The 25,436-nt window shown below is 52.2% G+C and overlaps 8 protein-coding genes across 8 annotated transcripts; 6 read left to right on the top strand and 2 right to left on the bottom strand.

Moving 5' to 3' along the window:
* Positions 1-7,675: 7,675 nt before the first annotated feature.
* Positions 7,676-10,799, top strand: B0H65DRAFT_563209 (uncharacterized protein; the record flags this gene model as incomplete). Its single annotated transcript, XM_062830225.1, has 2 exons — positions 7,676-8,437; positions 8,474-10,799. The coding sequence occupies 2 exons, from the start codon at positions 7,676-7,678 to the stop codon at positions 10,592-10,594; spliced, it is 2,883 nt and encodes a 960-aa protein (XP_062686253.1). The 3' UTR covers positions 10,595-10,799.
* Positions 10,800-11,946: 1,147 nt separating this feature from the next.
* B0H65DRAFT_27599 (cation efflux protein) lies at positions 11,947-13,954 on the top strand. Its single transcript, XM_062822808.1, has 3 exons — positions 11,947-12,207; positions 12,302-12,385; positions 12,454-13,954. The coding sequence occupies exons 1-3, from the start codon at positions 12,082-12,084 to the stop codon at positions 13,831-13,833; spliced, it is 1,590 nt and encodes a 529-aa protein (XP_062686254.1). The 5' UTR covers positions 11,947-12,081; the 3' UTR covers positions 13,834-13,954.
* A 492-nt stretch (positions 13,955-14,446) lies between these two features.
* B0H65DRAFT_554438 (uncharacterized protein) lies at positions 14,447-16,867 on the top strand. Its single transcript, XM_062830003.1, has 2 exons — positions 14,447-15,328; positions 15,416-16,867. The coding sequence occupies exons 1-2, from the start codon at positions 14,882-14,884 to the stop codon at positions 16,694-16,696; spliced, it is 1,728 nt and encodes a 575-aa protein (XP_062686255.1). The 5' UTR covers positions 14,447-14,881; the 3' UTR covers positions 16,697-16,867.
* A 210-nt stretch (positions 16,868-17,077) lies between these two features.
* Positions 17,078-18,188, top strand: B0H65DRAFT_27665 (CBP4-domain-containing protein). Its single transcript, XM_062822820.1, has 3 exons — positions 17,078-17,155; positions 17,215-17,674; positions 17,870-18,188. Exons 2-3 carry the CDS (start codon positions 17,332-17,334, stop codon positions 18,007-18,009), a joined length of 483 nt encoding a protein of 160 aa, XP_062686256.1. The 5' UTR covers positions 17,078-17,155; positions 17,215-17,331; the 3' UTR covers positions 18,010-18,188.
* A 1,106-nt stretch (positions 18,189-19,294) lies between these two features.
* On the top strand, positions 19,295-19,887 carry B0H65DRAFT_413894 (NAC domain-containing protein; the record flags this gene model as incomplete). The annotated part of the gene is made up of 2 exons (XM_062823876.1): positions 19,295-19,466; positions 19,658-19,887. Coding segments are annotated over 2 exons (402 nt in total), but the record flags the coding sequence as incomplete, so codon positions are not given.
* Positions 19,888-20,316: 429 nt separating this feature from the next.
* Positions 20,317-22,224, bottom strand: B0H65DRAFT_27708 (adenosine deaminase/editase). Its single transcript, XM_062822829.1, has 4 exons — positions 21,997-22,224; positions 21,909-21,939; positions 21,506-21,798; positions 20,317-21,419 (listed from the first exon to the last, which is right to left on the bottom strand). The coding sequence occupies exons 1-4, from the start codon at positions 22,124-22,126 to the stop codon at positions 20,512-20,514; spliced, it is 1,362 nt and encodes a 453-aa protein (XP_062686258.1). The 5' UTR covers positions 22,127-22,224; the 3' UTR covers positions 20,317-20,511.
* Positions 22,225-22,649: 425 nt separating this feature from the next.
* B0H65DRAFT_449995 (putative ribosomal protein L24.e.A, cytosolic) lies at positions 22,650-24,116 on the top strand. The gene is made up of 3 exons (XM_062825983.1): positions 22,650-22,790; positions 23,053-23,196; positions 23,426-24,116. Exons 1-3 carry the CDS (start codon positions 22,740-22,742, stop codon positions 23,699-23,701), a joined length of 471 nt encoding a protein of 156 aa, XP_062686259.1. The 5' UTR covers positions 22,650-22,739; the 3' UTR covers positions 23,702-24,116.
* Positions 24,117-25,241, bottom strand: B0H65DRAFT_449997 (putative peroxisomal membrane protein). The gene is made up of 3 exons (XM_062825984.1): positions 24,903-25,241; positions 24,611-24,813; positions 24,117-24,514 (listed from the first exon to the last, which is right to left on the bottom strand). The coding sequence occupies exons 1-3, from the start codon at positions 25,021-25,023 to the stop codon at positions 24,338-24,340; spliced, it is 501 nt and encodes a 166-aa protein (XP_062686260.1). The 5' UTR covers positions 25,024-25,241; the 3' UTR covers positions 24,117-24,337.
* Between the last annotated feature and the right edge of the window lie 195 nt (positions 25,242-25,436).

Here is a 25,436-nt window from a genome sequence, read left to right on the forward strand (position 1 = left end):
GGAGCCGTCAAATTTGAACAGAAAAAAAGAGAGGAAAGGGGAAACAATCTGGTTGGGAATCGATGGAGCAGCAAGAGCCCTCGGTGGGTTAAGGACGCAACAATAACAAGCCAACCGAATGTTGCACGGCAGTCAATGGTGTTTCCTTTCTCCCTCCCCGAAAACCAACAGCAATGGGGGGCTTAACAGACACAGTAGTGATGCCAATGCGATGCTGATGCTCGTGTTGATGTTGATGTTGATGTCTGATTAACTCATAGACCACTCGAACTACTACCACCAAATGGAAAAGGGGCAACAAACTGGAGCAAAGCATCATGAAAGGATGAGGTGAAGAATTTGACCGAGACTGAGAGGTAAAGAGCTATGAGACGTACCTTGCTCCTACTGCTCAGCGGAGTGAGAGATGTCGTTGACAGAAAATGGATACCTCTACAAAGTCGAACGGAGGCTTGACGTCGGTATGTTCAGATCTCGCTAGGACATGGCGATGCTGCTTCGGCTGGGGTTTAAATGGGTGTCGAGGTGATATCAAAAGGAAGCCCAGATAGGCCAGACAAGCAGATCGAACAATGGCCTTCCATTGCGTCTTCAATTGCAATGGGAAGACATCGAGAACGCCGTCCGAAGACTGTGGCCAGATGGAGCGTTGGCGGCATGAGCAGTAGCTTCCGGACTCCACCTGGATTGGGTGAGCTCCCGTCCCGCTTCAGTCGTTGAGGGGCCGATTCGGGGGTCGAAATATTTTCGACGCAGGGTGCGTGTATGGTAATGTAACTTCATATGTATGTACTGTCGCGGTTAGACATATACGCAAAAGTGACACTGTCTGAGCATGCTATGCAAGGTACCCGTCTATCTGCATCTTTCTTTCTTCCATTCCCGGTACGTGCTTCGATACAGGCGCGGGGAGCTCCAAACAACATCAGAACCCTCACCTAAAAAGCGTACCTCTAGGGGCAGCTCTGAAATTGTCTGTCTCCTTCATTCCTCACGGATACACCTACCTCTGAAGTACAGTTACTGCTATCATTTCACAAGACGCATCTGGAAGGAGCCGGCAAAGTCAAGGTTGGGAGGGAAGGCACCTCTACGAGCCAAGAACCTGGAAGGTGTAGGGCAGTCACCGGCCATTGCTGCAGGTGACAAAACCACACCATGCAACGCAAAATTGCCCGCTCTGGCCACTTTGACCGAAAACGGTAGTCAGCGCATGCACTTTTGGTAGTCAGCGCAACCAACTACAAAAAATGCCCAACTAACGTGCACCATTACTGGCACCGCGTTTTGGACTCCATACTTTGGTATCATTTTCTCGATGTCCTCTTTCGTCAATGGTTTTTTCTCTTCGTCAATGGTTTTTTCTCTTCGTTAGCTTCGGGATCGGAGTTTTCCTTGTCGCTTAAATCGGACATTCTTCATCAGGACTATCTATCTCATTTCGCGTTGCGCGCGCACACTTGAGATTCTTGGTAGTGTCAGATGGGAATTTTTTGTCCAACCCCAAATTGCCCCACTTTTCGCTGCCCAGGCACGCCAAGACAAGGGGTCAAAACCACTTTTTCAATATTGACATCTGCGCAAACACTTTACACCTACTTCGTTCAATCACGCTCCTGAAAAAATAGGGTAAAAGAATTTAGAGGAAGCTTTAAAGGTGAATATCTAAAAGAAAGCGAAACTCTGACGGTTGTTTTGGTTGAAATATCTCAATTCTGAGTTGGAGACTTGGCCTTCTATTTGGGTGCGCTGACTACCAAAAGTGCATGCGCTGACTACCGTTTTCGCACTTTGACATTCAGACCGATCCGACGCCGACAAGACTCGCGAATCACCGTCCTACATCTACCTCTTTTGACTTGACCTTGCTCGATTTCAAACTAGTAGCCCGTTATAGTGAACCAGACATCATGACTGCTGTCATTTCACCTGAACAGCTTGGTGCGATATTGTTCCTTCCCGACTTCCCTTGCAACTATACAGTAAAGTAGGGTCCGTGCACCTGCTCTTGCCCTGACCAGACAGCATCGAGAACGCACTGCATCTCATCTCCAACTTCTCCTTCACTACAACCTACCTCCTACCTGACTGCACGGCCAACTCCGACACAACGCCCAAAAGGATGCATCATCCACGACTGGCGCATTGCACAAGATCATGATGATTCTCACACCTCCCACCGCGACCTCGCTTCGAGTTGCCGATATCCGTCCTTTCCACTAGACGGGACACGCCAGCCACTACGAGGCAGAGGAGGCTACCTGGGAAGCTCCGAGTCCGATTCCCCGCTCGCCATCCAGTTCGCGGTGCCGTCCATGTTGCTGGACCGGCTTATACTCGGATGCCAAGGCTCACCTCACCACTCATGGACCTTCTCTAGACCTTGAGGTTCCCTTCTGCTGCCGCTCTGCAGTTGATAGTCGATGCCGGATAGAGCCAATGGTCAAGACTCACCGGGCCATGCCGCCAGCCTCATGATTACGCTACATCCGATAGGACATCGCAAAGCAACAGTTCGTCTCGACGGCAGGCTCAGAACCTTCGAACGTCTGGCCAAAGTCGGCCTCTGCGGTCCTGGACTCCCGGTCTGGATTTATGGCGCCTCAGCATTTGCGTCTACCGTAAACCACGGTTACACAGTACTGAAACCCGACCCCGTTCTCGGGGAGCTTCAACTACATGTCCAAGACGACCTGTAAGCTTCGAGAATGGCCCTCCCCAGACCTTCACCGGCAAGCCTCTCCGAAAACTGGGCTCCCGATCCGTCTCGGTCGCAATGGTTACACTTGCCGAACAGACAACACGCTGTTGGAGGTTTCTCTCTGCACCAGCCGCCAGTCAACTCCACGCTCTTGTGCTCTGTACGACCTGCAAGCACCTCCCTTGGGTAACAGCCCAAGCCGGGTCCTGATATGTTTATATCGTCTTGTCCTCACTGGCCTCTACCCGCCCGCAACGTCTACTACAACGTCATCTGCTACCGTCCGTGGACTCGCACAGAGCAGGCCATAACAACCTGTCTTGGTCTCCATGCCAATAAACAAAAACCAGCATGTCTGTGAGCGACTTCTGGACGACTCGGTATGACTTGAGCGTTACAGATTTCAGCCACCCACCACCAATCCGGCACCGGTCTGCACGCGTCAAATTCACCACGATAAGCGTCCAATGCAGGGCTGGGGACCTGTGAGGTACGGGTTACCTTGCCTGGAAGGAATCAGACCTCGGTGGCTGCACCAGAGAAGCCCATCAGCCATCTGTCTGTGTCCCATTCCGAGTTCCAAAAGTTCCTCACCCGCACCCGACGTATCATACGCTACTTACAATCTCTGTCCCTGTTGGGTGGTTCTCTCGTCGGCACTGCGTGGTGCCAGGCTCTACAATATGTACGAGTCTTGGTCTTACATGAGGCCGTCTGGTAGAAGCGCCATCTACCTCTGTTCCGCACAGGACCCAGATCGATGGACGAGCGGGATGGAGAGCTGAGCGCCAGGTGAAAGACTGAACCACGGAGTACCGGGGACGGGAGCACAGAATACGGTGTGCTCGCATATACACCGGACTTGGGTACGGAAGAGGACACACCCTCTCACCCGCACACGGCTACGGACGCCATACGCCTTACACCTACCAACTCGGCCTTGTAGGCTTGCTTCCCCACGCCATCTTGTCCAGTGGTAACGCCCTCTCCATCTCATACCTTATGCATTGATACCTGTGATACCAAACCTCTCAGAAACGTCCAATCAAGACGTCCTCCAAAGCGTAAGCTCCTGTTGTTGGTCTCTTAAGCTCATTTCTTGTTTCCCGTCTATTCCCTCACTCCATGTGTGCCTAGTCCCTGCACCTCACCTGTTGCAGTCTGTCCACAAGAAGCCAGAGCAACAGAGAGGCCCGCTCAGTCAAGCCGCCGTTGCATTCGACTGCGTACCTGTATTACGTACCTAGCATTTCAACATCACACCCCGCCAGTGTCATTCTCTTCTGTTGCATTCCCACGGAAAACCCGATGCACGACTTAACCTGTTTACGGTCTAGCCCTGTGATGAATTCAAGGTGTGTCGATTTCGCCGACGGGCTGACTCTTTCATAGTTTAGCCATGTTACGTTTGGATATCAGAAGAGGTTCAGCTCGTTGTTCCCCAGAATGCCCAGCCCTCTTCTTCCTCCTCTGTTGCAATTGCTGGTATGGCTATACGGGAAATTCACTTCGACTTGCTCATTATAGGTGATGTATGCCGGCCTCATTGGTTCAGGATACGGTGCATTTCTCCTTTACCTGTTGCCATGTCCAACCATCGCCATCGTCTATCACTGCCAACTGGGTTTCCATATGAGCACCATAACATGCCATCTGCATGTCGCAATTTGCCCAAACAACCCAATCAACCGGCCGAGCAACACCAGGAGAGAGGGACTGCGTACCACCTGGTAAGGTGACTCCACGCCGGTCGCCTAAGCACTCATTCCGCCAGAGGTCTGGGTAAATTCTGGTCGTCCAGCTTTGTCATTCTTCAGCTACTCCTACCCAAAGTTCTATGCCTCCAGAACAACCAGGCCGGCAAGTTATGGTGTGACGAAGCTTGAAAGGCCCAGTCGTTGATGCACCGTCACGAAGTGTACAAGTCTCTCTGTTCATCTTCCCGGCACGGTGAGAAGTATCTCGGCCAACATCTTGCGGCAACAATATGCTGGATGTCACTCAAACGAGCCAGGTCTCGGTTTTCGTCAAGCAATTCAAGTCATTACTCCGAAGTCGCTTGCCATTCCCATCATATCTGGATTCACGCACCCTTGTGCGAGGTTTTTGGGCACATATACCGAGCCGATTTGTGCGCCCACTACACCAGAAACGGACAAGGTGAACGAACAATGAGGGAGAATTCAAACCCAACGGAGAAACCCAAAAGGAAGGAAAGGCAACGCCTTGGGGCATCAAGGTAGCATCGTGCTTACCTACATGTGGTAATGATCCCTTCCACTATCTCCATACCTACCTCACTCAGCAACCCATTTCCTGTGTTTCTTATATCCACCAGTTTCTGTTGGTCTTCTCCAGCTCGCCGGACTGTAGTGACACACGCCACTGGATCGATTGGGGGAAGGTCCAGCTCTCATACGTTCGGCCATTCATTTACTTTTGGTATCTACTCGTCTGTGGCGTTTCGAGCCCAGACGAGTAACACCCTTTCACGAAAGGGGTGGGTATCTTTACACGGGCCACGGGGGCTCGGTATGTCTGCAGCCGGTGGGTAAGTAATATTCCATTGCCTCGGCTCCAACGCTTTATGAGTAGCCGAGCGTGATGATGGAAACAGTGGGCCGTGGATTACCTCTACCAACCCATGCATGAGCGCGCCAAGTGCGGCTCTATCAGATCGGGGGAAGCTGCCGTTCGCAATGTCCGGTCTGGGATGCGAGCTGGGCTTGGTTTGAGCGGCTCCTTGCTTGGCTAAAACGGCCCGGGCCTCTCCTTTTCCTCCCCGAAGCGGCGGCCGACACGAAGCCGGCCAGCAATAGATGATGAGCGCGGGTCTTATCTCGCTCAAGGTTGTATCACGACGACACCTCAAAGATATTGACTATGAAGGGCTCGCGGGCTAACGGGCGGAAGATGATAGGTGGTCATGAAGCTGAACAATTATGTTAGTCTTGTCACATCCACTGACGATTTCTGTTCGTGCTCGGTCTTTCGGTACTATCACCCCAAACCATCACATGAGATGGTGACTAATGTAAGTCCAAGTGTCGTTCATATCTCCCAGTGTGGTATCTCGTCCTCTGTGGCATGATGACATTTTCTCGTCTTTGCCTTTGGACTCTAATAGGAAGTCCAAACTACGAGCAAGACAAAAGCTGAGGCTATGGCCATTCCGACCCCGATTGGATATGAATGTTTCTATCGCGGAGATGGAACGAGCAGATGGATGGTCGGTCAGCGCCTGTCTTCCCATCCATACGCTCGTCCAGCCACGGACCTCTAGCTCGATATGGCGACCACGGCAGGAAGTACGGGATAAAGGAGCTGAAGTAGGTACATCGATCATGGGCAGATAGGTGTATGGCTGGAAGGAAAGAACAAAGGTGAGGGCGGATGCGATTCGACAAAAGAGGCAAGATACGGGGTCTAGATCCACCCAGCGGAGGATGCTGGTTGTTGCGATTCCGCGTCGGACTAAGAGGAAAGAACTGCCCGGTTGGTCTTTTAGCCCGTGAGTGGTTGTGCTGAGCATTGCACTTGCATGCAGAGCAAAAGGGAACACTGTCTGGAAGCTCTTTCTCTCCAGTCAGGAAAGAATGAGGCAAGGTCTTATTGATTGCTGGTTGCGAATCGATCGATCTCGGTCCTGAAGCCCTTGCCGCTGGGGTGAGTAGATCTGAACAAGGTACTTTTTGAGACAAGCAAATCAGGCGGTAGCAGCTGAGGTTCAAGAGGTAGAGGTAGGTAAATTCCGTTCTTGACAGCCAGAAGACGAGTGGCAGGAACCTGAAGCTGTCATCAGAAACGGACCACAGCAGGGGAGCCGGCAACTTCAAACAAGGTAGGCACGAATCTCCTCATCGAAAGTCATTTCTTTCGCCCACAACAGTGAGAAAGGAACGGGGCGGACTGCGCCTTCCCTTGCCATTCAGTTGCTTCCCGTATCTCCCGTTCTTTCCTTCCTAGCCGGTGTTTTGCGCCGTTCGGCTTCCTCTCCCGAGTTCCTTCCTCCGTTATCGGCAGTACGTCCGACTCGGAGTTTGCTGTTGGTCAACCCGGCCTGGAGTGGTAGTAGTATCCCCTAGAGTTGCTATCGTTACTACCCTTCTTCGGGCTGGGCATCTATTGCTACATTGCGAGCCTGAGATCTTCGGTTCATTTCGAGCTGGGGATACTTACACCTAGAGGTACGTGACTCACCTGCTATTCCTTTGGTTTCGGTGCCTGAAGAGGACTGCGAATTAGCACAGGGCAACAACAACCTGGAAGTGAAGTGCCCTGATACCACACAAAACTGCGAGTGCGCGAGGTGGCTTCGTCGGAGTGTTCTTGCCTGGTTATGGTCATGGCCAAGATGTGGGACACTCCTTGCTCAGGGGTAACTGCTCAGGAAACACAACGTGGAGGTAAGTACATAGGCTTTGAAAGTGAAAGAACGGATGGTTTGCAGATGGAAGACCCAGAAAGGTAATGCGAGAAATACGATATTCTGTTAAAAGAAGATGCACGCACAAGTAGAAGTCATACCCCCTACGGCTGACAAAAGAGGTAGCTGGCATCATCATCGGGTCCATTTCGCTCTTGGAGGATGTCATTCTCAAATTACGGAATAGGCAGTTGTTGTGTGCCTTCTCTGACCTCAAGGTGATATGGTCTCATATGAATGTGTGAGCTCAACACTTACCTCTAGAACGATGTCAACTGAAGAATTTGAGACGGGGCAACCAGAACTTGTTGCTTCTTGCCCTCTAGCTTGACCTACGACCGAGCCGGAAGTCAATACAAAGAGAAGAAATACCAGATCAGAAATGCGGTGCCTGGAATTTGTCTTCTCCAACCTGAACATCCCATCGTTTGAGTTCTCGCCGAGCTTCCATCCTACAACGTCACCCAACATCAACACCTGCATCTCTAGTACTTCAAACTTACAACCACCACTACATTCTCTTGTCGATCCAGTTTTTTCTTGAAAGAATGGATAGTTCATCCAGTTCATCCGGTTTAGATTCCGCCAGAAACAACCCTCGGACCAAGCTGCCATTCTACAACAAGTATGTCGAACATCAACGCAAGGCAGAGGAGAACAAACACAAGAGCCACTTGAGATTTCGATCAGGGTCCGTTTTGATCACCGATGGCGCCACGCCTACGGGCCGTCAGATTGCCACCATACTCAACAAAAAGGGGCACTACCGGATTCATGCCCTCTACCCGCCCGGCTATTTTCCCAAAAATGTTCCACCGATGGAGCGGAAAAGGCTCGCATATCCCGTGGACAAGATGCACTTCCTAACGCCGGTTTCGAGACACCGGAATTACGTGTCGTGGTACGATGCGGTCGTGGAAATCTGCGTCAAGCACAATATCCACTACATCATACCGCAGCACGACACCATGGCCATCTTTGCGGCTCATATCAAGGAACTCAGGCGACGCGGTATATACGTCCATACTCCCAGACTGACGTCGATTCACTCCATCGTCGACAAATTGGCAATGTATCGCATGTTGAGAGATCTTGAGATTTGGCACCATCCCTGGGTCTTTCTCGGAAAGGAGACAAACTCTCAACATACAATCATGCAGACTGCCGGCTACATCAAAGAATCAGGCAACTATCCGGTCATGTTGACAGACCGTACGGAAGGGTCGGATTCCGTCTATGTGCGCATCGGGTCGAAGAAGGAGCTGGAAGACTACATCCTCGAGGACGAACGCAAGAACGCAACGGAATTCGTCATCACCACGAACACCTTGAGTTCCAAAGGCTAGTTGCACCAGGCCCAGGGTATCTTCAACAACGGCAAGCTGGAGAAATGGCATGGTTGGACCCTCCTCCCCGTGCAGCAAGAAACCACCTCACATTTTCGCAAAACGTCGGCTTATAATCAGAGAGCAGTGCTGGTTCTGAGGGGAATTGGGATGCACTTAAACTGGCATGGCGGCCTGAGTGTGACCTTCTGGCTGCCGATGTACGAACCTGACGCCGAGCCCAGAGTGATGAGGATTGATATGGGTATCCACGAGCCGATGAACGCATACTATTCCGGAGTCGACCTGATCGACGCACTATTGGATCTGAGACTTCCGGAGAATTCAGGAACTGAGTGGGAGGACGGCCCCAGGTGGCAGGATCCTGACCGCGCTTTTGATATGCCCGAGCATCTCACCGAGGAAGATGCTGCAGCAGACGAGACCGGGAAAGACGAAGTGAACGTTAGACAAGACGAGGTGGAGGCTAGGGGAAAGGATGATGACTCAAAACCCTTTCCCTTGCGAGTGATGCTGGTGCCCAACTTTGACCCACCGACTCGTGGGCGTGACGTGCAAGTTCAAGCTACGGCAGATGTCGACTCCAGCAATGCATCCAGACTGTCTCGCGCGGTTACCGTGGTAGCATCGTCAGATGACGGTCCTACTCCATCTGACGATGCTACTCCAGAGAATAGCATAAAAGACTGGCGCACGTTTCACACACTACGTACTTTCCTGGGAGTGGAGGGGCATGGTGGCGATATTTCCGAGGAAGCAGATCTAGGTATTTCTGAGGCAGCACTCCCGAATGGTGGGAGGTGCGAATGGAAGACGGGCGTCACGACACGTCAATTCGTTTTGGAATCTGAACAAAGGATCACGGAGAGTAGGGAGAATTCCATGCTGAAAAGATTGACCACCGTCCTCGGCGATACGACCTGGCGAAAGTCCAAAGAAGAGCACACCCCTTTCTTCTTGAACCCTTGGACAACCAGCATTCGAAACGTGTTTAACGTGGCTAAACAGGTCATCGACCTGTCAGTGAAGGGCAAACCGGGACCGACACTGTTATCCACGCTCCTCCGCGACGACTGGCCACAGCCGAATCCGAGAGGGCTGAGACGTGATCAATACGCCGACATCTTTAAGACGCATCTATGGGACGGACCTACAATGCCTGATGGACCTTGGGGTCTCGCTCTTCCGGTGGGATCGTACTACCACGCGAAGAGGTTCCGTGTTCACAGCCAAAAAGGTGTCCCTTCACGTAATGTTGCCTACCAGTTCTTTGTCAGGCAGGGTCAAGACTACGAAACAGGCACTCTCCTCCCGTTGGGGCATGTATCTCCGAACGACCCCAACAAAAAAGTCTTTAGGACGCCCGTGATGCTTCCTCCAAACCCCTTTGACCTTATCTGGGTAGGCGAAATGCCCGAGACTTGGAATAGCTGGACCTTTGTTCCGGACCCTCATCGACCACGCGACGGTGTGCTAATTCCCTCTCACAATTTGCCGAAAAAGAAGCACATCGCCATTCCCGATGACCCTCAGACTTGGGAGATGACACCAGGCCGATGCTTCTTCTACCGTGGTAGCAGACACCATGTTCCGTGTGGGAACCGACCTTACAGCTATCGCATGGATGACCATATGCGGTACAAATTCAACGACCGGAGGAGAAAGCTGCCTTATCCTCCAGAGAACTTCTACTTTGTGGATGTTACCCTCCGTCCTCCCGTTTCTCTAGAAGATAGCTTTCGACCCATTGTCCCACTGGACCGCGGCATTCCTCGCACAGATATCGTCTATTTCTATCATGCCTCCCGCAGTCGGCCGTACATGGGTATTTTTGTTCCTGCTGATCACTACGAGTTGGTGCAAAAGCAGGCCTATAACTTTCATACCCCACCACGACTAGCACCTGTTCCGGAATCACCACCGACAAGCTCGCTGATCAGATACAGTGCCTCTAGAGGTGTACAACGGAGTTCCCGTGGCGGTAGCGAGTCGGCCGATCAAAGTCCGCGACTTGATTCTGGAAGAGATACCGAAGAGAGAGGGACGCCAACCGAGCCCGAACAGGAGCAAGATACTGCGGAGGAAATCCTAGGCAAACAGACGGACGAGACGGACGAGTGAGTGGTGGGAGTGGTTTGGAGGGTGTTATCATGCTGTATCGATCTCAGCTCCATCACAGTCTTGTCTGCTTATCTTTGTCAGCGTTTGGAGGTATAGTTTCAGGTCCCAGTGATAGAAATATTGAACAGCGATCCGTTTTGTTTCCCACAGTAAAGCTCCCACGCGGTTTTCGTCCTGCACTGAGATATTGACTGTCCGATGTTCTCACCGGATCAAACCTGACATGAGCTAAGACAGTGTATTGACAACGACAAACGTATGCTGATGTTGAAGTCAATGTCTGAGATGGCGATAGCATATATTGAACGGCGAAGTTACCATACCTTACCTTGCCCGGCACATGTTCCGTTGCAGATCAAAACCTTAAAACGTTAATTCCGGCGGGCCGGTGTGGGGCTTCGGCCGGCTGATGTCTGAGACTTTTTCGCTTTTCGGCGCTGTAGTACATATGTATGCGGATCGGGATCGGATTCGGCCCTCGTGGCCAAGGTTCTTCACTTTCCATCGGCCGGGAGCCGGGGGACTCGGTCCACGCCGGCAAGGTATGAGTGCGAGATTTAAACATTTTATATTTTCTCTTCCAAGCTGGTCTGGGGCTGGTGACTCGCATGCAATGTGTGACCTGGCAGAGAGCGCATTTTCTTCACCTTGGCGAGTCTTGGTTTTACAACTGACGGATCCCAATGGAAATGCTGAAGGAGCCTTTGACCGCTAACTTTTAGTGGGTTTTCTACAGTAGCAATCCAGACAGCGGGAAGCATGATGAGTTGTACAGGAATGGATACCGAGGTACTTTTTTGGTGTCTGTACAGAATATACATCTTTTTGCGGCTTTGTCATGGCGATTCTTCGTAATGCATGGAAGTTTACCTTTCATGTGCTGGTGTGCACACCTTCTGTAGAAAATAATCCTGTGGCGAGGGTGAATTGTAATTCCCGTCGTTTTCCCGCTTGCTCTTCGCTCTATCGCTCGCAGATTCTATAAGGTCTGCGACTTCCTTTTGTCAGCAATACTGGTCATGCTTATTTGTGCCTTGCGTCGCAATTCACTCGTTTCATCCAACACCAGGCGGTGATGTCCAGGTGATTTTGTAGAAATCAGGGGAAACCCTTTTTTTTTCGGGGCATTTGTTGCGACCGGGAACCCCTGCGCAACAGCTGACGTGATAGCGCGACCGATAACACGCAAGGACGGGAGCGGCGAAATTCCCATCATTCACAAAGCAACAAATCCGGCTTTCATTCAACGCAACGCCGCGGCGTCCATCCCATTTAACCAACTGAACCTCCATCCATCCCTTTCCTTGGTACCCCCGATTTGCCAAGCGCCACCACAGCAAACAAATTCCAACATTCTTTTTTTCTTCCCGTCCCTTTCGAATCTTCAATTCTCTCCCGATCGCGACTCAGAAAGTCCAGTCAACTTCGTGCTGGGAAGTTGAGAGAAACAGGTCGGCGCGCCCTTTCTCAACCACATCGTCGCCAAGATGGCGTGGTCAAAGACGACGCGCATCCAAGTGATGCTGGCGATCGATGTCATGTTCTTCCTTCTGGAACTGTCCGTCGGTCTCGCTGTCGGATCACTTGCGCTTTTGGCGGATTCATTTCACATGGTATGTCGCATACACTGGGACTCACCAAATCTCTCTCTCCGGTCTCGTTTTCCGACCAAGACCTTGCGTTGCTAACTCTAGGCATCGTGTATAGCTAAACGATATCATCTCTCTACTCGTCGGATTGTGGGCACTGTCCTTGACCAAGCGGGCAACAACAGATCAGTTCTCCTACGGTGTAAGTTTTGCGATCCGGTGTGGTGCCTGATCCCATAATCTTTTACTGACCGGGTGCGACTGTGATAGTGGCTGCGCGCGGAAATTCTCGGTGCCTTCTTCAACGCGGTATTCCTGATTGCGCTTTGCGTATCCATCGTTCTCGAAGCCGTCGGCCGATTAATCGACCCACCCACCATCGAAAACCCGAAACTGATCTTGATTGTTGGATCACTTGGCCTTGCGTCGAACCTCGTTGGTTTCGTCGTTCTCGGCGGACACGGTCACTCCCACGGCCCCGGCGGACACGATCACGACCATGACCACGATCAAGGCCACGCCCACAGCCATGACGAACATGCGCATAGCCACGCGGGTGCCCACGAGCACGACCACGGTTATCAGAACAGCGCGGTCGCCGAGGAAGGACGCGCGGGGATAGCGAGCGATGCGCACAGTCACCAGACGGGTAGGACCCGGAAGTCGAGCAACGCCAGACACGCCCGCTTCACGAGCATCGAAGACATGCAAATTCATCCGGCTAGCTTCAGGCAAGAGATCATTGAGGCTAGCAGGCTGCAGGAGGAGTCGTCCAGCAGTGAGAATAGCTCCGACAACGAAAACGGCGGACATGATGATGACACCAACACCGAAAACACCCCGTTGATTGGAGGATCGAATGGACACAATCACCAACATTATGGCGCGCACTCATCTTCGTCAAAGAAGGGGCGACAGAATTCGAACGTTCACCGCGAGCACCACCACATCAAGCCGAAGAAGGCAAGCAAGGGCGGACACGGACACAGTCATGCCGACATGGGCATGAACGCCATGGTTCTTCATGTCATTGGAGATGCGTTGGGTAACGTGGGAGTCATTGCTACAGCTCTGGTTATCTGGCTCACAAACTGGCCTGGACGCTTCTACGCCGACCCTGCCGTCTCGCTCTTCATTACCATCATCATCCTCCGCTCAGCCATCCCGCTCACTCTTGCGGCTTCCAAGATCCTTCTCCAGGCGACGCCCGAGCACATCGATCTCAAGCAAATACGGGAAGATATCCAAGACCTGGAGGGCGTAGTCAGCTGCCACCACGTTCACGTCTGGCAGCTCGACGACACGAGCTTGGTTGCCTCGCTGCACATTCAGGTGGACTTCCCCATTTCGGCGGCCGGCGGTGACAAGTACATGGAGCTCTCCAGGCAGGTCCGGACCTGCCTGCACGACTATGGAATCCACAGCGCCACGATCCAGCCCGAGTTCTGCCTCGACACGACACACAACCATACCGGGGAGGCCGCGACTTCGCCCCGCCTGGACGGCTCGCCCGGATGCGGCAAGGCGGATGGGAATTGCCTGCTTGCCTGCGTTGAGGATTGCTCTGGCCGGGGATGCTGCGTTGTGCCGGACGCGTCGAGGCCGGAGAGCACTCATTCTCATGATGGGGATGGCCATCATCACCACTAGGCTTGGCTGGATTGGCTGTTCTATGATTAATTGAGCAGCAATTTAGAATCCATGGGTTTCACTTCTCGACGTGACCAAGGTCATTTGTTGTTCTGATATATCTTGAATTTGGACCATGGAGTGAACATGAGCATTCTATTCGAATCATCATTCCTGGCCAATATGTTTTCGGCATGGTGCATTACAAAGGGGTAGGGTTTTTTTTTCAAGCGTTACACGGAGCAGCGGAATAGGTGTTATGGTTACACTTGGGTTTGAGGGAGGGAATATTGATAAACGTCATTACGTGCATGCGAGTGAGAGGATACACAAAATATCATAGGTATGGCATCTCTGTACTGCACATGAGGTCTTACAGCGCCGATATGTGTCTTTTGAGCATACACAGCATCAGAATGGAGTAGACTTTTGCATGTTGGCCTTCCTGTGGCCCTACAAGTAACTGAGCGGTTCACTGCCACACTGCTTTCAGACGAATATGAAACGAATTCACAATCCACTGCTTCATTCAGGGAGTATGATCTGCGAGGAGGCTCGGATGAGATGTTACATCCTCGTCTAGGGGAGGATAGCGGACATTGATATTGCTCAACTCTATCAAGCTCCGACCTCGCAACTGCCATCTGCGCACGAGCCAAGTACCGCGGCTTTGTTCCCGATCTGACATGCCGCCACAAATGCTTATCTTATCCCGAGCTGCCGAATCAACGACAACAACTCACCGAATGACACAACCACTTCCGTCCAACCCCGTCACTTCCTCCATCTCACCGTACATAAAAGTATATCTCTCATTAATTGTTATTAAGCATTGAAAAGACTTGGTGACATTCAATTCTCACCTGGATGAGATTACTGCGATTTTACTGATTTCCTGATTCAACTACCTTTGCTACGACAACCCAAACGAAAGGACAAACCGATGTACCTCGTTTTTGCCTTGTCCTCTTACATAATATGTCTTGCTGAATAATTCTTGAGTTCAGTTTCCCTCTTTTTCTCCTTGCACTCTGTTCACGCTTCACCACCAATTACCACCATAGGCAAGATGGATACATCCGGTGAAGCCAACCCGGATCTTGAGTCTTTCCGTGAGCAATGGAGAGCAGAGGTCCGGGCTAGACGCCCAACAACCCAAGCCTCATCATCTTCCCAACAACAACCACAACCACAACAACCACAACAACAAACGACACTCTCCGCAGCAGAGCTTGCGGCAGAACATCATCTTCACCCCCGGAAACCCCCGCCAGCACCGGCCAAAAAGGTTGTTGCACCCCGTCAGGACTATGAAGACGACTATGTTCAACCGAGGTCTTTTGATGCACCAAACGATGGAGCTGCGGCCGCGTCCACGTCGGCACAAGGAGGATGGACGGTGAACAAGACGATGAAAGATCCGGTCACGGCGCTTGATCACTATGAGAAAGCGGTGGAGAGGGAGGCGGCGGGTAGCTTGGGTGATAGTCTGAAGCTGTACAGGAAGGCATTCAGGGTATGTTTTCAAGCAGTTTTCTTGAATCGCACAACATTTCACTTCCTTATAGACGCCCAGAATCTGGCTAACTCGGGATGTTCACAGATGGATGATAGCGTGGATCAGAAATACAAAAACAAGTACTTTCCAAAACAAAAGGCCAAACCGCCTGCGGCGGCCCCTGTTACTGCTGGTGGTACTGAGAGTGCTGCCGCCGCGTCAACACCGGCGGAACAGCCGCAGACCATGAAGGAGCTGATCAACAGCTTTGCGGGGTTAGCCATCGAGCCGGCCGGTCCTCCTGTAGAAGGAATGCCACCGCCTCCGTGTCCCATTGCGTCTCTTCCTGAAGAGCTTCTGGTTCACATTATGCGCGACGTGGCAATCCTCGACGTTGCTGACTTTGCCCGTCTTGCGCAAGTTTGCAAGAGGTTCGCTTTCCTAGTCGCCACCGAAGATCGAATCTGGCGACGCATCTGCTTGGGCGACGAGTTTGGGTTTGGTGGCATGCACTACCACTGGCAGCGGCAACTTACTTGGGAACCGTTGACCGAGGAGGACCTTCTCACCGAATTCGAGGAGCAAATGCAAGCACAGGAGAAGGCCCGAGCAGAAAAAGCCGCGGAGCTCGACAAGGACGCCGCGGATGATGATGATGAAACCGCAGAGACCCCAGACGTCTCTCTACTGCTCCCCCTAACCCCCGAACAACGAGCAGAAAAGCACGCCGAAGAGTCGCGAGCCACCACCCTAGCCTTCTACAAGACCCTCTACAACTCCAGCTGGCTGCGCATGTGGCGTCTCCGTCCCCGCATCCGCTTCAACGGCTGCTACATCAGCACCGTCAACTACATCCGCACCGGCCAGGCCAACGCCAACGCCACCACCTGGGGCAGCCCCGTGCACATCGTCACCTACTACCGCTACCTCCGCTTCTTCCGCGACGGCACCGCCATCAGCCTGCTCACCACCGCCGAGCCCGCCGACGTCGTCTACCACCTCACCCGCGAGGCCGTGGCGCTGCATGCCGGGAAAAAGGCTACGAACGCTAACAACGCCGTCCCTACACACCTCCCTAGCGTGCCGATGCAGTACGCCCTCAAGGGCCGCTGGCGGCTGACTTCGGCGGCGGATAACCCGGCTGCGCCGTTGAATGAGATCGAGGGCGATTTGATTGTTGAGACGGAGGGCGTGGGAAAGTATATCTACCGCTTGGATTTGACGCTCAAGTCGGCGGGAAAGATGGGGGCCAAGAATAATAAGCTTGTTTGGAGGGGGTTCTATAACTATGATAGGATGACGGATGATTGGGGCGAGTTTACGCTGAAGCATGATAAGCCGTTCTTTTTCAGTCGGGTTAAGAGTTATGGGGTTTTGGGAGAGTAGAGTAGAGAGCTTGGGTTCGGGGCTGCTCTGTAAGAATGCCGAGACTGGAAGGGTTTTGATTTTGGAATGATATGATGTTCATCCAGTTCAAGTTAGATTGTTTGGCGGGCGGTTATTGATGGTAAATGTATCAAGATTTTTGAGTAATAAAGTGCAAATATTTCGTTAAACCACCATGGCTATGGCTGATATCTACGGCACTGTTGTTGCTGTGTAATATTTGTTACCAAACTTTCAGGGGCATGTAAAATATACGTACCTGTATTTTACGTACCCGTATCACTCACCTCGGTCAGCCGCATCACGCACTCGGCATACATTCTGCCACATATTCCCGCCTTTCGGCTCTCCGGTTGGTTCTTGCCTGCCTGCCTGCCCGCAATCAGCAACACCGACGGAAGCTTTGAGAAGCTCAGACTTGAGTTCACCTGTCATTGACGACGTCACTTTGATACAGTAGTACGTACCGACCTTCATTTGAATTGATCGTTCATTCACTAACGGACGGATCAAACTAGCATTCATCCAAGTTAATCTCAAAACAAACCCTCCCTGCTCACTTATCAGCAGCAGCAGCAGCAGCAATCAATATCTCAAAGTCTTGGCATCAAACCATTTGAAGCAATACAAGCAAAATGGCCGCCAAAAAGCCAGTCAACTGGTGGCTCTGGACCAAGATGCTACTCGGGTATGCTTTCACCCCCTTCACCCCCTTATTTCACCACCCCCTCGATGAACACTCCCGAAAAAAAAGAGATCTAACATGCCCCTTCCTTTTCACCCAAAAAAACAGTGGAGCAGCCATCTGCGTCGGCGGTCCCGCCTTCACCTACTGGCTCACCCCCACGGACGAGGAGCTCTTCCAGAAGTACAACCCGGAGCTGCAGAAGAGGAGTCTAGAGCGCAGGTTCGAGCGTCAGCAGGAGTTTGACGACTTTGTTACCAAGTTAAAGGAGTACTCCAAGAGTGACAAGCCGAGTAAGTTTTTTTGTGTCCCTTTTTGTCGGTCCCTTGGTTGGTGATTCGGTTTCAGGTTCTTGTGGGGGAGGGAGATGGATAGAGATGGGGATTCGGACGCGGATTAGGATAGAGATGGAGATGGGGATGGGACAAAGCAGGATGAAGATGAGATAAGTGAGAGATGAGTATGCTTGCTGACTTTGACTTCTCTAGTCTGGACGGTTCAGGCTGAGGCCGAGGAAAAGGAGAGACAGCAGCGGGCGTCGGTGCAGAAGAGTCTGGCGTTGGCGGACGAGGTGAAGGCTAGGAAAGAGGCTATGAGGCGTGAGGCCGGTCTTCCGGTTGAGAAGTAGTGGCTGGGCTGGCACACGTTGGGGGTGGTCATTGGACTTAATTAGGCGCCTTGGGTTGTATCATTATGGTCTGTACAAACTGTGTATTCATAAGATGGGTTCTGAAGAGAAGGCGTTCAAAAGGGTCTTTGGAAATTTAAAAATAGAGATGATCAACTTTTGGTCCCGAGCCCCGTGTGCAACATCACGATTATTCGTCAGTAAAGACTCAAGGGGAAAACCCTTGCTTCGCTCGGGAGAAGAGAGCAAATCATAGGACGATAATCAACTTTGAGCATATCGTGAAGCTAATGTCTTGTGTACATCCACGTTTGCAAGTATGGGCCCATGAGGAACACCATAGTAGACGATGATGTCAATTGTCAAATCTCAAGGTGAGGCGAGCTTGCTTTCTCGGTGAATAGGAAAAAAGTCAAGGTGAGCAGCAAGGCAGGTGGAGTAAAAATTTGATGCGGCTCCTCTAGCTGAATATCCCAGGCTGTCCAGCACATAGGACTGTTCCACAAGCTGGTGATGAGTATGTCGATATCAACCGTTTATAGCCCACAGGCAACTTCCAGTTTCACCAGTGATTGTAGCCGGCTTGTTTACTCGAACGTTTCGAAACATGCGATAAGCTCAACATGGCGGCGGGGGTGGAGGGATTCTTAAAGAACATTGTTTTTAAGCATGCACGGACCAGCTGCCCAACCAGCACCGCCGCGAAACGTTCACACACCACCCCTCTCTCCAGCCAGCAGCCTGAACCCCCCCAGCCCGCAAGCCCAGAGCCCACACTGCCGCCCACAGGTCCTTGATGAGGTCCCAGCGCCAAACTAACCCTGAGCTCCAAGGTTCACCGAGATCTCCCGCACCTTTCGCTTTTTCCCCACAACAGATCAATCTCACATCCTCTCATCACCAAACAAACCGCCAGCAAAAATGTCGGATGTTCAGGAGCGTTTGAAGAAGCTGGGCGCCTCGGCCCGTATCGGTATGTTGTCGCCCGTGTTTTCGCTCTGTAGGATGAGGTTCTGTTCGACAGGCTAACAATGGTGGTTTCCCTCCGCTTTAGGGTATGTAGAAATTTGAATATCACTCGTCCATCGCTCTCGCACACAACACGCACAAAAAAACGAGCCAGCACCGAATTACCCCTCCATTCTTTCGCGCGCGCCCTCGAATACCCCCCACACAAAACCTCCCCACGCGAGCCCAGAGAAAGGCGATGAGAAACATGCAAATGCAGACAAAACGAGAGGCTTTTGATTTCTGACAATGGACTTTTTTTTTGAAATGAAATAGTGGCAAGGGTACTCCCCGCAGAAAGGTCAAGAGAGCGCCTGCCCGCTCCGCTGGCGATGACAAGAAGCTCCAGGCCACCCTCAAGAAGGTCAATGTTCAGCCCATCCAGGCCATCGAGGAGGTGAACATGTTCAAGAGCGACGGCAACGTCATCCACTTCGCCGCCCCTAAGGGTACGTACCGATACGCCCAGTTTCAGTTTCGCGATATGGAGGGGCCACCTTGAACTGGGTTTGGTCAAAACTCTTTGTATGCGAGAGTTATGACCTACTTAGTCAGGGAGCTTCTTGACATATTGCGACAGCTAAGCTCCAACGTTGCTTGGGACTTGTCTGCTAACAAAATGTGTTTTCTTGTGCCACAGTCCACGCCGCTGTCCCCGCCAACACCTTCGCCATCTACGGCAACGGTGAGGACAAGGAGCTCACTGAGCTCGTCCCCGGCATCCTCAACCAGCTCGGCCCCGACTCCCTCGCTTCCCTCCGCAAGCTCGCTGAGAGCTACCAGAACATGCAGAAGAACGAGAAGGACGCTGAGGAGGATGACATCCCCGATCTCGTTGCCGGCGAGAACTTCGAGAGCAAGGTCGAGTAAATTACAAAAAAAATAAAATACTCCCTCTCTCTGTTTGATTCCCCCAAAAGCGCGGTCCTTACCTCCTTCATATTTGCGGTGACATTTATCATGGTGTGCTGCGTTGGGGAACCACGGGGTCTCTTCAAACCCGCTCTATATGGTCGTTCAATGTCTTCTTCTGATGGCTTATTTCGATGCGGAGCTGGGAAATGATCTTTACATGGTATTTCTGCTGTCATCTTTCAGTTTGGCGACAACGGATGTTACTTGGTATATGTGGCAATGAGGCGGAAAGGCGTGTGAAATCGTCTTGGACCGTCTCGTTTTGCTCCTGGACTCTACTGAGAAAGACTGTGGTTGAAGTGATGGATATATGAATGACGCATGCTACATCGGCAAACCAACGATGTATATAACCAAATCAAAACAACTATCCAAGCACTGGTAAATGCAGACCTTGCTGCCTCTCAACTGTTGGGCTGTAAGGATTAGGGATCATGGCCCATATGACGACAAGGAAAAGATGGTTTGGAGACGAGACATGTCTTGCATCCAAGTGTGCATCTGAATGTCACTCGTACTGTACATGACGACTCCATCAATCTCAGCAACCACTCCCCAGACCCTTTCTCAACATCCCTCTTACTCAAGCTTGAAGCTCCCGTCCCCGGTATTCCTCACCCAGCCTTTCAATGCCACCCTCTTCGCCTCCTCCTTCGCCCTCCGTCTTCCCGCAAGCAAGCTACTTCCATCCTTGATCTCATCATAGGCAAGATCCGTACTTCCCAGGGCTTGCTTGATCTCGCCATCATCCTCGAGCTCCATCGCCGAGCAAACCTCCCTCGCCAAAGCCCACATCTTCCGCCGAGAGACCAGGCTGGCTCCCCGCGGATCAAACTGCTTCCGGCCCTGCAACACGCCACCCACCAGACCCTCTCCGTCACGCGGACCGTTGAGCGTCCACGACGTAGCGAGGTTGCTTGCTATGAGCTTTTTTGTCTTCGTGTCCGTCGGCTCCGTCGACGCAGAAGTAGAACTCGAAGGGAGTATAGCCCTCCTAGAAAAAGCAAACTCCATCCTCGTCGTCTCCACCCTAAACTCCCGAAAGGTATATCCCGCACCAGCCAGCTTCGCGCTCACGCTCGTGTCAAGTAAGGGCGCCATCCGTCCCTCGTCAGCGACAGAAGAAAAGAAACACCGGCTACAAGCCGCAACGGAGTACTGTGACTCGGGCAGGACGACGGTAGACAGGTATGCGTTCGCAGGCGAGACCAGAGTGCTGGTGAGAGAGGACAGGAGCGATGTCACTTGCTTCAGGGCGAGCTTGTCGGAGCAGGACTTGGATAAGCTCGGCGGAGCGTCGCCGCGCGAGGGCTTGCGGCGGACGATGCCGAGTTGGGAGAAGTAGGCGCGGCCGGGGAGGGGGGTGTCATCTGTTGATGCTAGTGCTGGGGTTTGGGTTGGTAGGTCTCCTGGTGTTGGGGAAGGGATTTCCCAGGGCGAGGTGTCGTCTTGGGCGGCCATGATTAGTTCCATGCTTGCGTCTCCGCCTGTGAGGGGGTGTTAGTCGTTTGCCTTTATTCTGTTTGACTCTCGTCTATGGCGATGAAGGATTTTGCGCAACGGGGACACGTACAAGGTGCTTCAGAGCAGTACATGTGTAGGGACACATCTTCTCTCCAGGCATAGGGCTGTCCTTGCCATACGTTTGTTGTTCCTTGTTGTTCGTTGTCTTTATGTTGTGCTGTGGTCCTTCGGTAGATGAACTCGGACTGCGAGACACCATCACCCTGAAGAGCGAGGCGTTTACACTCTTCGAGGACGAACCGATTGAAAGCTCGTATAGTAAGTATCTCGGCGTGCCAGTCATGAATGGCCACTCCATTGGCTTGGGGCAACTTGGATGCCGGAAGGCACTTCATACCAGTTCTAAGACCGTCATTTGCATCTTTAGCTTCACCAACAGAAAGAACCATCTCCCGTGATCATGAGGCACATTGGACACTCGAGCGGCCTCAGCAGCCTTCGTACGTACTTACGCCAAAGCTACACATTTCAGTCCGCTTGGGCCTAGAGATCGTATTAGTTAGGATTTTGGAACTCTGCTAGGCATACGACGAGTACCACCTTTGGCTACAATGCCGGCCATGGGAACCCATTCATGAAGACCATTGTCGCGGACACTAGGCTTTCGTTTGGCGGGGAGTTTGTTGAACTCTTCAAGAACAGCAGAGGCTATTACGTCTGCATCAATCATTGTAACTTTGCAAAGGCAAGGTCGGTGTAATTTGACGTTTTCGTAAGTTTGGATGATTGGGAAAGAACGACTTGGGACATCCTCCAAACTCTCAAGATGAAGCACTTGTGCTTGACAAGGGTTGGGGTTAGCACTTGATAACCACTGCTCACTGTAAAATACCACCAAATAATCAAGCAGACTGCAGGCACCAAGTTCAGATCATTAAAAGGACGGAACTTTTCGGATGGAGGTTCCATAGGGGTGTTGATGAGTGCACCTGGTTCATGCCATTTATATCGTGGTGGTACTTCGCGACCCAAAGGTGAAGGTTGATGTCGTCGATGGTGAATTGGGCTATCGATTTGCTGGAGGATGACGTCCTACAGCCCGGACCAGCTGGCAAATAAGTGGCGGCAATTGAGTCCAGCCCGTGTTGCCAGCCCGCTGCCAGCCCACTTGAGCCACCCCAGCGCTGAGATGGGCCGCGTGGTCCGTGCAGCCAGCCTATCACAGGGCAGCCCTATCGCACAACCTCGCTGCGGAAAGAAATTGAGGAAAATCGACGCTGGAACATTGCACCTTCGAGGAAGCATCTCCCGACAACCGACAATCTCGACAGCAAACCGCCACAATGAGAACGTACGACGATACCTTCTCCGGCCAGAGGATCTACCCTGGAAAGGTACGCGTTTTTTGCCCGTCCAAAATGATTTACGGCTCTAAAATGCGACCGGGATCGAAAGCCGTGGGGAATTGGTCTTGGTCTTGGATTGGGGAGGGACCGACTTGGCGAGAGCGAGCGAGAGATATTGACGGATCTCGTCCCCGCGACGCCGACGACATTTTGATTGAGGGGGATGATGAAGGACCAACAAGAACAACAAGAGGAGGGATATACAGCCACCGTGACAAAAGTGCTGACATGTTTTCTTTGAAACCGTTAGGGTAAGCTGTACGTCCGTGGCGACAGCAAGATCTTCCGTTTCCAGAACGGCAAGTCCGAGTCGCTTTTCCTCCAGCGCAAGAACCCCCGCCGCATCGCCTGGACTGTCCTCTACCGCCGCCAGCACAAGAAGGGTATCTCTGAGGTACGCAAGAAACTACATATCCGCACTCGGGCCCATTCTTCTTCACCCGTTGCGCACACCGTCACCAGCCCCCTATTCTACCGATTCCGCCGAAACAATATCGAAGACCTCGAGATTATGACGGAGAGGGATATCGCGAATACGGATACATGGGACGCGCGCGCAGCTGGGTGAAGGGGATGATGGGGGGAAACCGTTGCGCGAAGCAGATGACTGACACCCATTACAGGAGGTTGCCAAGAAGCGCTCCCGCCGTACCGTCAAGGCCCAGCGTGCCATCGTTGGTGCTTCCCTCGATGTGATCAAGGAGCGCCGCTCCATGCGCCCCGAGGCCCGCTCCGCCGCCCGTCTCGCCGCCATCAAGGAGTCTAAGGCCAAGAAGCAGGAGACTCAGGCCGCCAAGAAGGCTGAGAAGGCCAAGAACGCCGCCAACCCCAAGGCCCGTGTCACCTCCAAGCAGGGTGCCAAGGGTGCGCCCGTCAAGGTCGCTGCCAAGTCCCGTTAAATGCGGTCTTGTCGGTCGGGGGACACGATGATGTGAAAGGGAGAATGGAATGTCTTTACGGTCCTGCGTGGCAAGCTGGAAGGGATACGCGGAGTCGGTCTGGTCGGTTCTCGGTTCTTTTTTTTGCCTGCACTCAGCTGGAGGGTTTTCGTCTCGTTTAACGAAAACAATACAACAGCTTGGTTTCTGGAAGGGCCGGTTGCATGGATCCCTGCGTCCAACGGATATGACATCAAACGCTTTGCATGGGTAGCTTAACAGAATGCCGACTTATGCATTGGTCAAGAACGAACAAAACACATATCCCACCTCCCTGTGATACTAGGGAGGCGAGAGACAGTTTCGGGGCCGTTGGGACGAAGGAACGGGGATCTGGCAATCATAATATAACGCTGCACGGCGAAAGGTTCAGCGGGCAAAAGGCATTCCACGCGGCTTCTATTCTATACTTCGTGATACTCTATCAAGCGGATACCCAGTCACAACAAGAGTCCTCAGCGATCACCATCGCGTCTCCCTTGACATATGTTTTGGTTCCCATTATTTCTCTATATGAGTGTTGCCGGTGATATCATTAAGTACTATGCGCCTTTGTTGTGTTTATCCCCTTGGCTTTTCCATCCCCCTTTTATCCGTTTAGAGCTTAGCCAAGACACCCTCGGCACCAGTGTTGGCAATGCTCTTAGGCACCTCATCCAACTCGGCGTAGGTAACCTTGCCGTGGTCAATGACAATAGCATAACGCTTGGTGCGGTCACCCTGAGTCCAGCCGATGGTCTTGCTGAACTTGCAGTCGGCGTCGGACATGAAGAGCTATTTCAGTCGTTGCGTGTCAGTTATTGCACTTCAGGTTTCCCGTACGTTCTGTTTGTGAGGAGGGAGGGAAGGACGGCATGAAATATCACTCACAATAGACTCATCCTTGACACCGTTGGCCTTGCCCCAGGCAGCCATCACCCACGCATCGTTGCTGGCAATGAAGACGATCTGGTCGACACCTTTGGACTTGAACTCCTCGAGCTTGGCCAGGTACGAGGGGACGTGCTGTTGCTGGCAGGTGGGGGTGAAAGCACCGGGGACGGCGACGAGGACGACCTTCTTGTTCAGGAACTCTGTGTTGTGGGTGAGATTGCGTTAGTAACTCGTGAAAAAGAACCGGATGAGGTGAGTTGTTCAAGTAACCCATGGCATGTTTGCTTACCCTTGCTGGCATCGTACTGGATGGGAAGACCGCAGACGGTCAGGTCGGTGTCGCCGCTGGGAGCGACGTAGGTGAAGGTAACACCTTCGGGGAAAGAATCACCGGCCTTGAGAGCAGACATTTTGTTGGTATTGTTTTTGGAGTATGTGAAGTTCTTCGGTTTCAAGCTTGTTGTTTCGTGGGGGGAAAGGGGAGGTGTGAGTTTCTTGTGGTTGAATTTAAAGCTTGACGGAGCTACCTATATGAGAGAAGCTGATGTGCTGTTATCAGATCATGTTTCCAATCACAGCGGGGTCGCTTTAGAGGGGTTCTCCGTTCTCCGTTCTCCGTTCTCCGTTCGGCGGGCACGGCAGGAACCATTGCGAAGCCTCCAGTAACATCAACCGGAAGGCATCGACAGTGGAGACAGCGATCAGTTGCCCTGGAAAGGGTGGCCGTTAAGGTGCCCTTTCTCAGTGAACGTCAATACTCGTCGGTTAGATGGGAACGCTTGCAGCCAGCCAACCAACTTTCCTCGTCCCTCTTGAGAACCGA

The sequence above is a fragment of the Neurospora tetraspora genome (genome assembly GCF_033439725.1).
Source record: "Neurospora tetraspora strain CBS 560.94 chromosome Unknown B0H65scaffold_1, whole genome shotgun sequence".
NCBI lineage: Eukaryota > Fungi > Ascomycota > Sordariomycetes > Sordariales > Sordariaceae > Neurospora > Neurospora tetraspora.

Bases quoted from the DNA above. Each gene is read 5' to 3' on its own strand.
- B0H65DRAFT_27599 (XM_062822808.1), top strand. From the start codon at position 12,082: ATGGCGTGGTCAAAGACGACGCGCATCCAAGTGATGCTGGCGATCGAT. The intron at 12,208-12,301 runs GTATGTCGCATA...CATCGTGTATAG, and splicing joins TGGCGGATTCATTTCACATG to CTAAACGATATCATCTCTCT. The intron at 12,386-12,453 runs GTAAGTTTTGCG...CGACTGTGATAG, and splicing joins CAGATCAGTTCTCCTACGGT to TGGCTGCGCGCGGAAATTCT.
- B0H65DRAFT_554438 (XM_062830003.1), top strand. From the start codon at position 14,882: ATGGATACATCCGGTGAAGCCAACCCGGATCTTGAGTCTTTCCGTGAG. The intron at 15,329-15,415 runs GTATGTTTTCAA...GGATGTTCACAG, and splicing joins TGTACAGGAAGGCATTCAGG to ATGGATGATAGCGTGGATCA.
- B0H65DRAFT_27665 (XM_062822820.1), top strand. From the start codon at position 17,332: ATGGCCGCCAAAAAGCCAGTCAACTGGTGGCTCTGGACCAAGATGCTA. The intron at 17,675-17,869 runs GTAAGTTTTTTT...TGACTTCTCTAG, and splicing joins CTCCAAGAGTGACAAGCCGA to TCTGGACGGTTCAGGCTGAG.
- B0H65DRAFT_27708 (XM_062822829.1), bottom strand. From the start codon at position 22,126: ATGATTGATGCAGACGTAATAGCCTCTGCTGTTCTTGAAGAGTTCAAC. The intron at 21,799-21,908 runs GTAAGTACGTAC...TGACGGTCTTAG, and splicing joins CTGAAATGTGTAGCTTTGGC to AACTGGTATGAAGTGCCTTC. The intron at 21,420-21,505 runs GTACGTGTCCCC...ACCCCCTCACAG, and splicing joins GTACTGCTCTGAAGCACCTT to GCGGAGACGCAAGCATGGAA.
- B0H65DRAFT_449995 (XM_062825983.1), top strand. From the start codon at position 22,740: ATGAGAACGTACGACGATACCTTCTCCGGCCAGAGGATCTACCCTGGA. The intron at 22,791-23,052 runs GTACGCGTTTTT...TGAAACCGTTAG, and splicing joins AGAGGATCTACCCTGGAAAG to GGTAAGCTGTACGTCCGTGG. The intron at 23,197-23,425 runs GTACGCAAGAAA...CACCCATTACAG, and splicing joins ACAAGAAGGGTATCTCTGAG to GAGGTTGCCAAGAAGCGCTC.
- B0H65DRAFT_449997 (XM_062825984.1), bottom strand. From the start codon at position 25,023: ATGTCTGCTCTCAAGGCCGGTGATTCTTTCCCCGAAGGTGTTACCTTC. The intron at 24,814-24,902 runs GTAAGCAAACAT...CCCACAACACAG, and splicing joins CCAGTACGATGCCAGCAAGG to AGTTCCTGAACAAGAAGGTC. The intron at 24,515-24,610 runs GTGAGTGATATT...CGACTGAAATAG, and splicing joins GTGTCAAGGATGAGTCTATT to CTCTTCATGTCCGACGCCGA.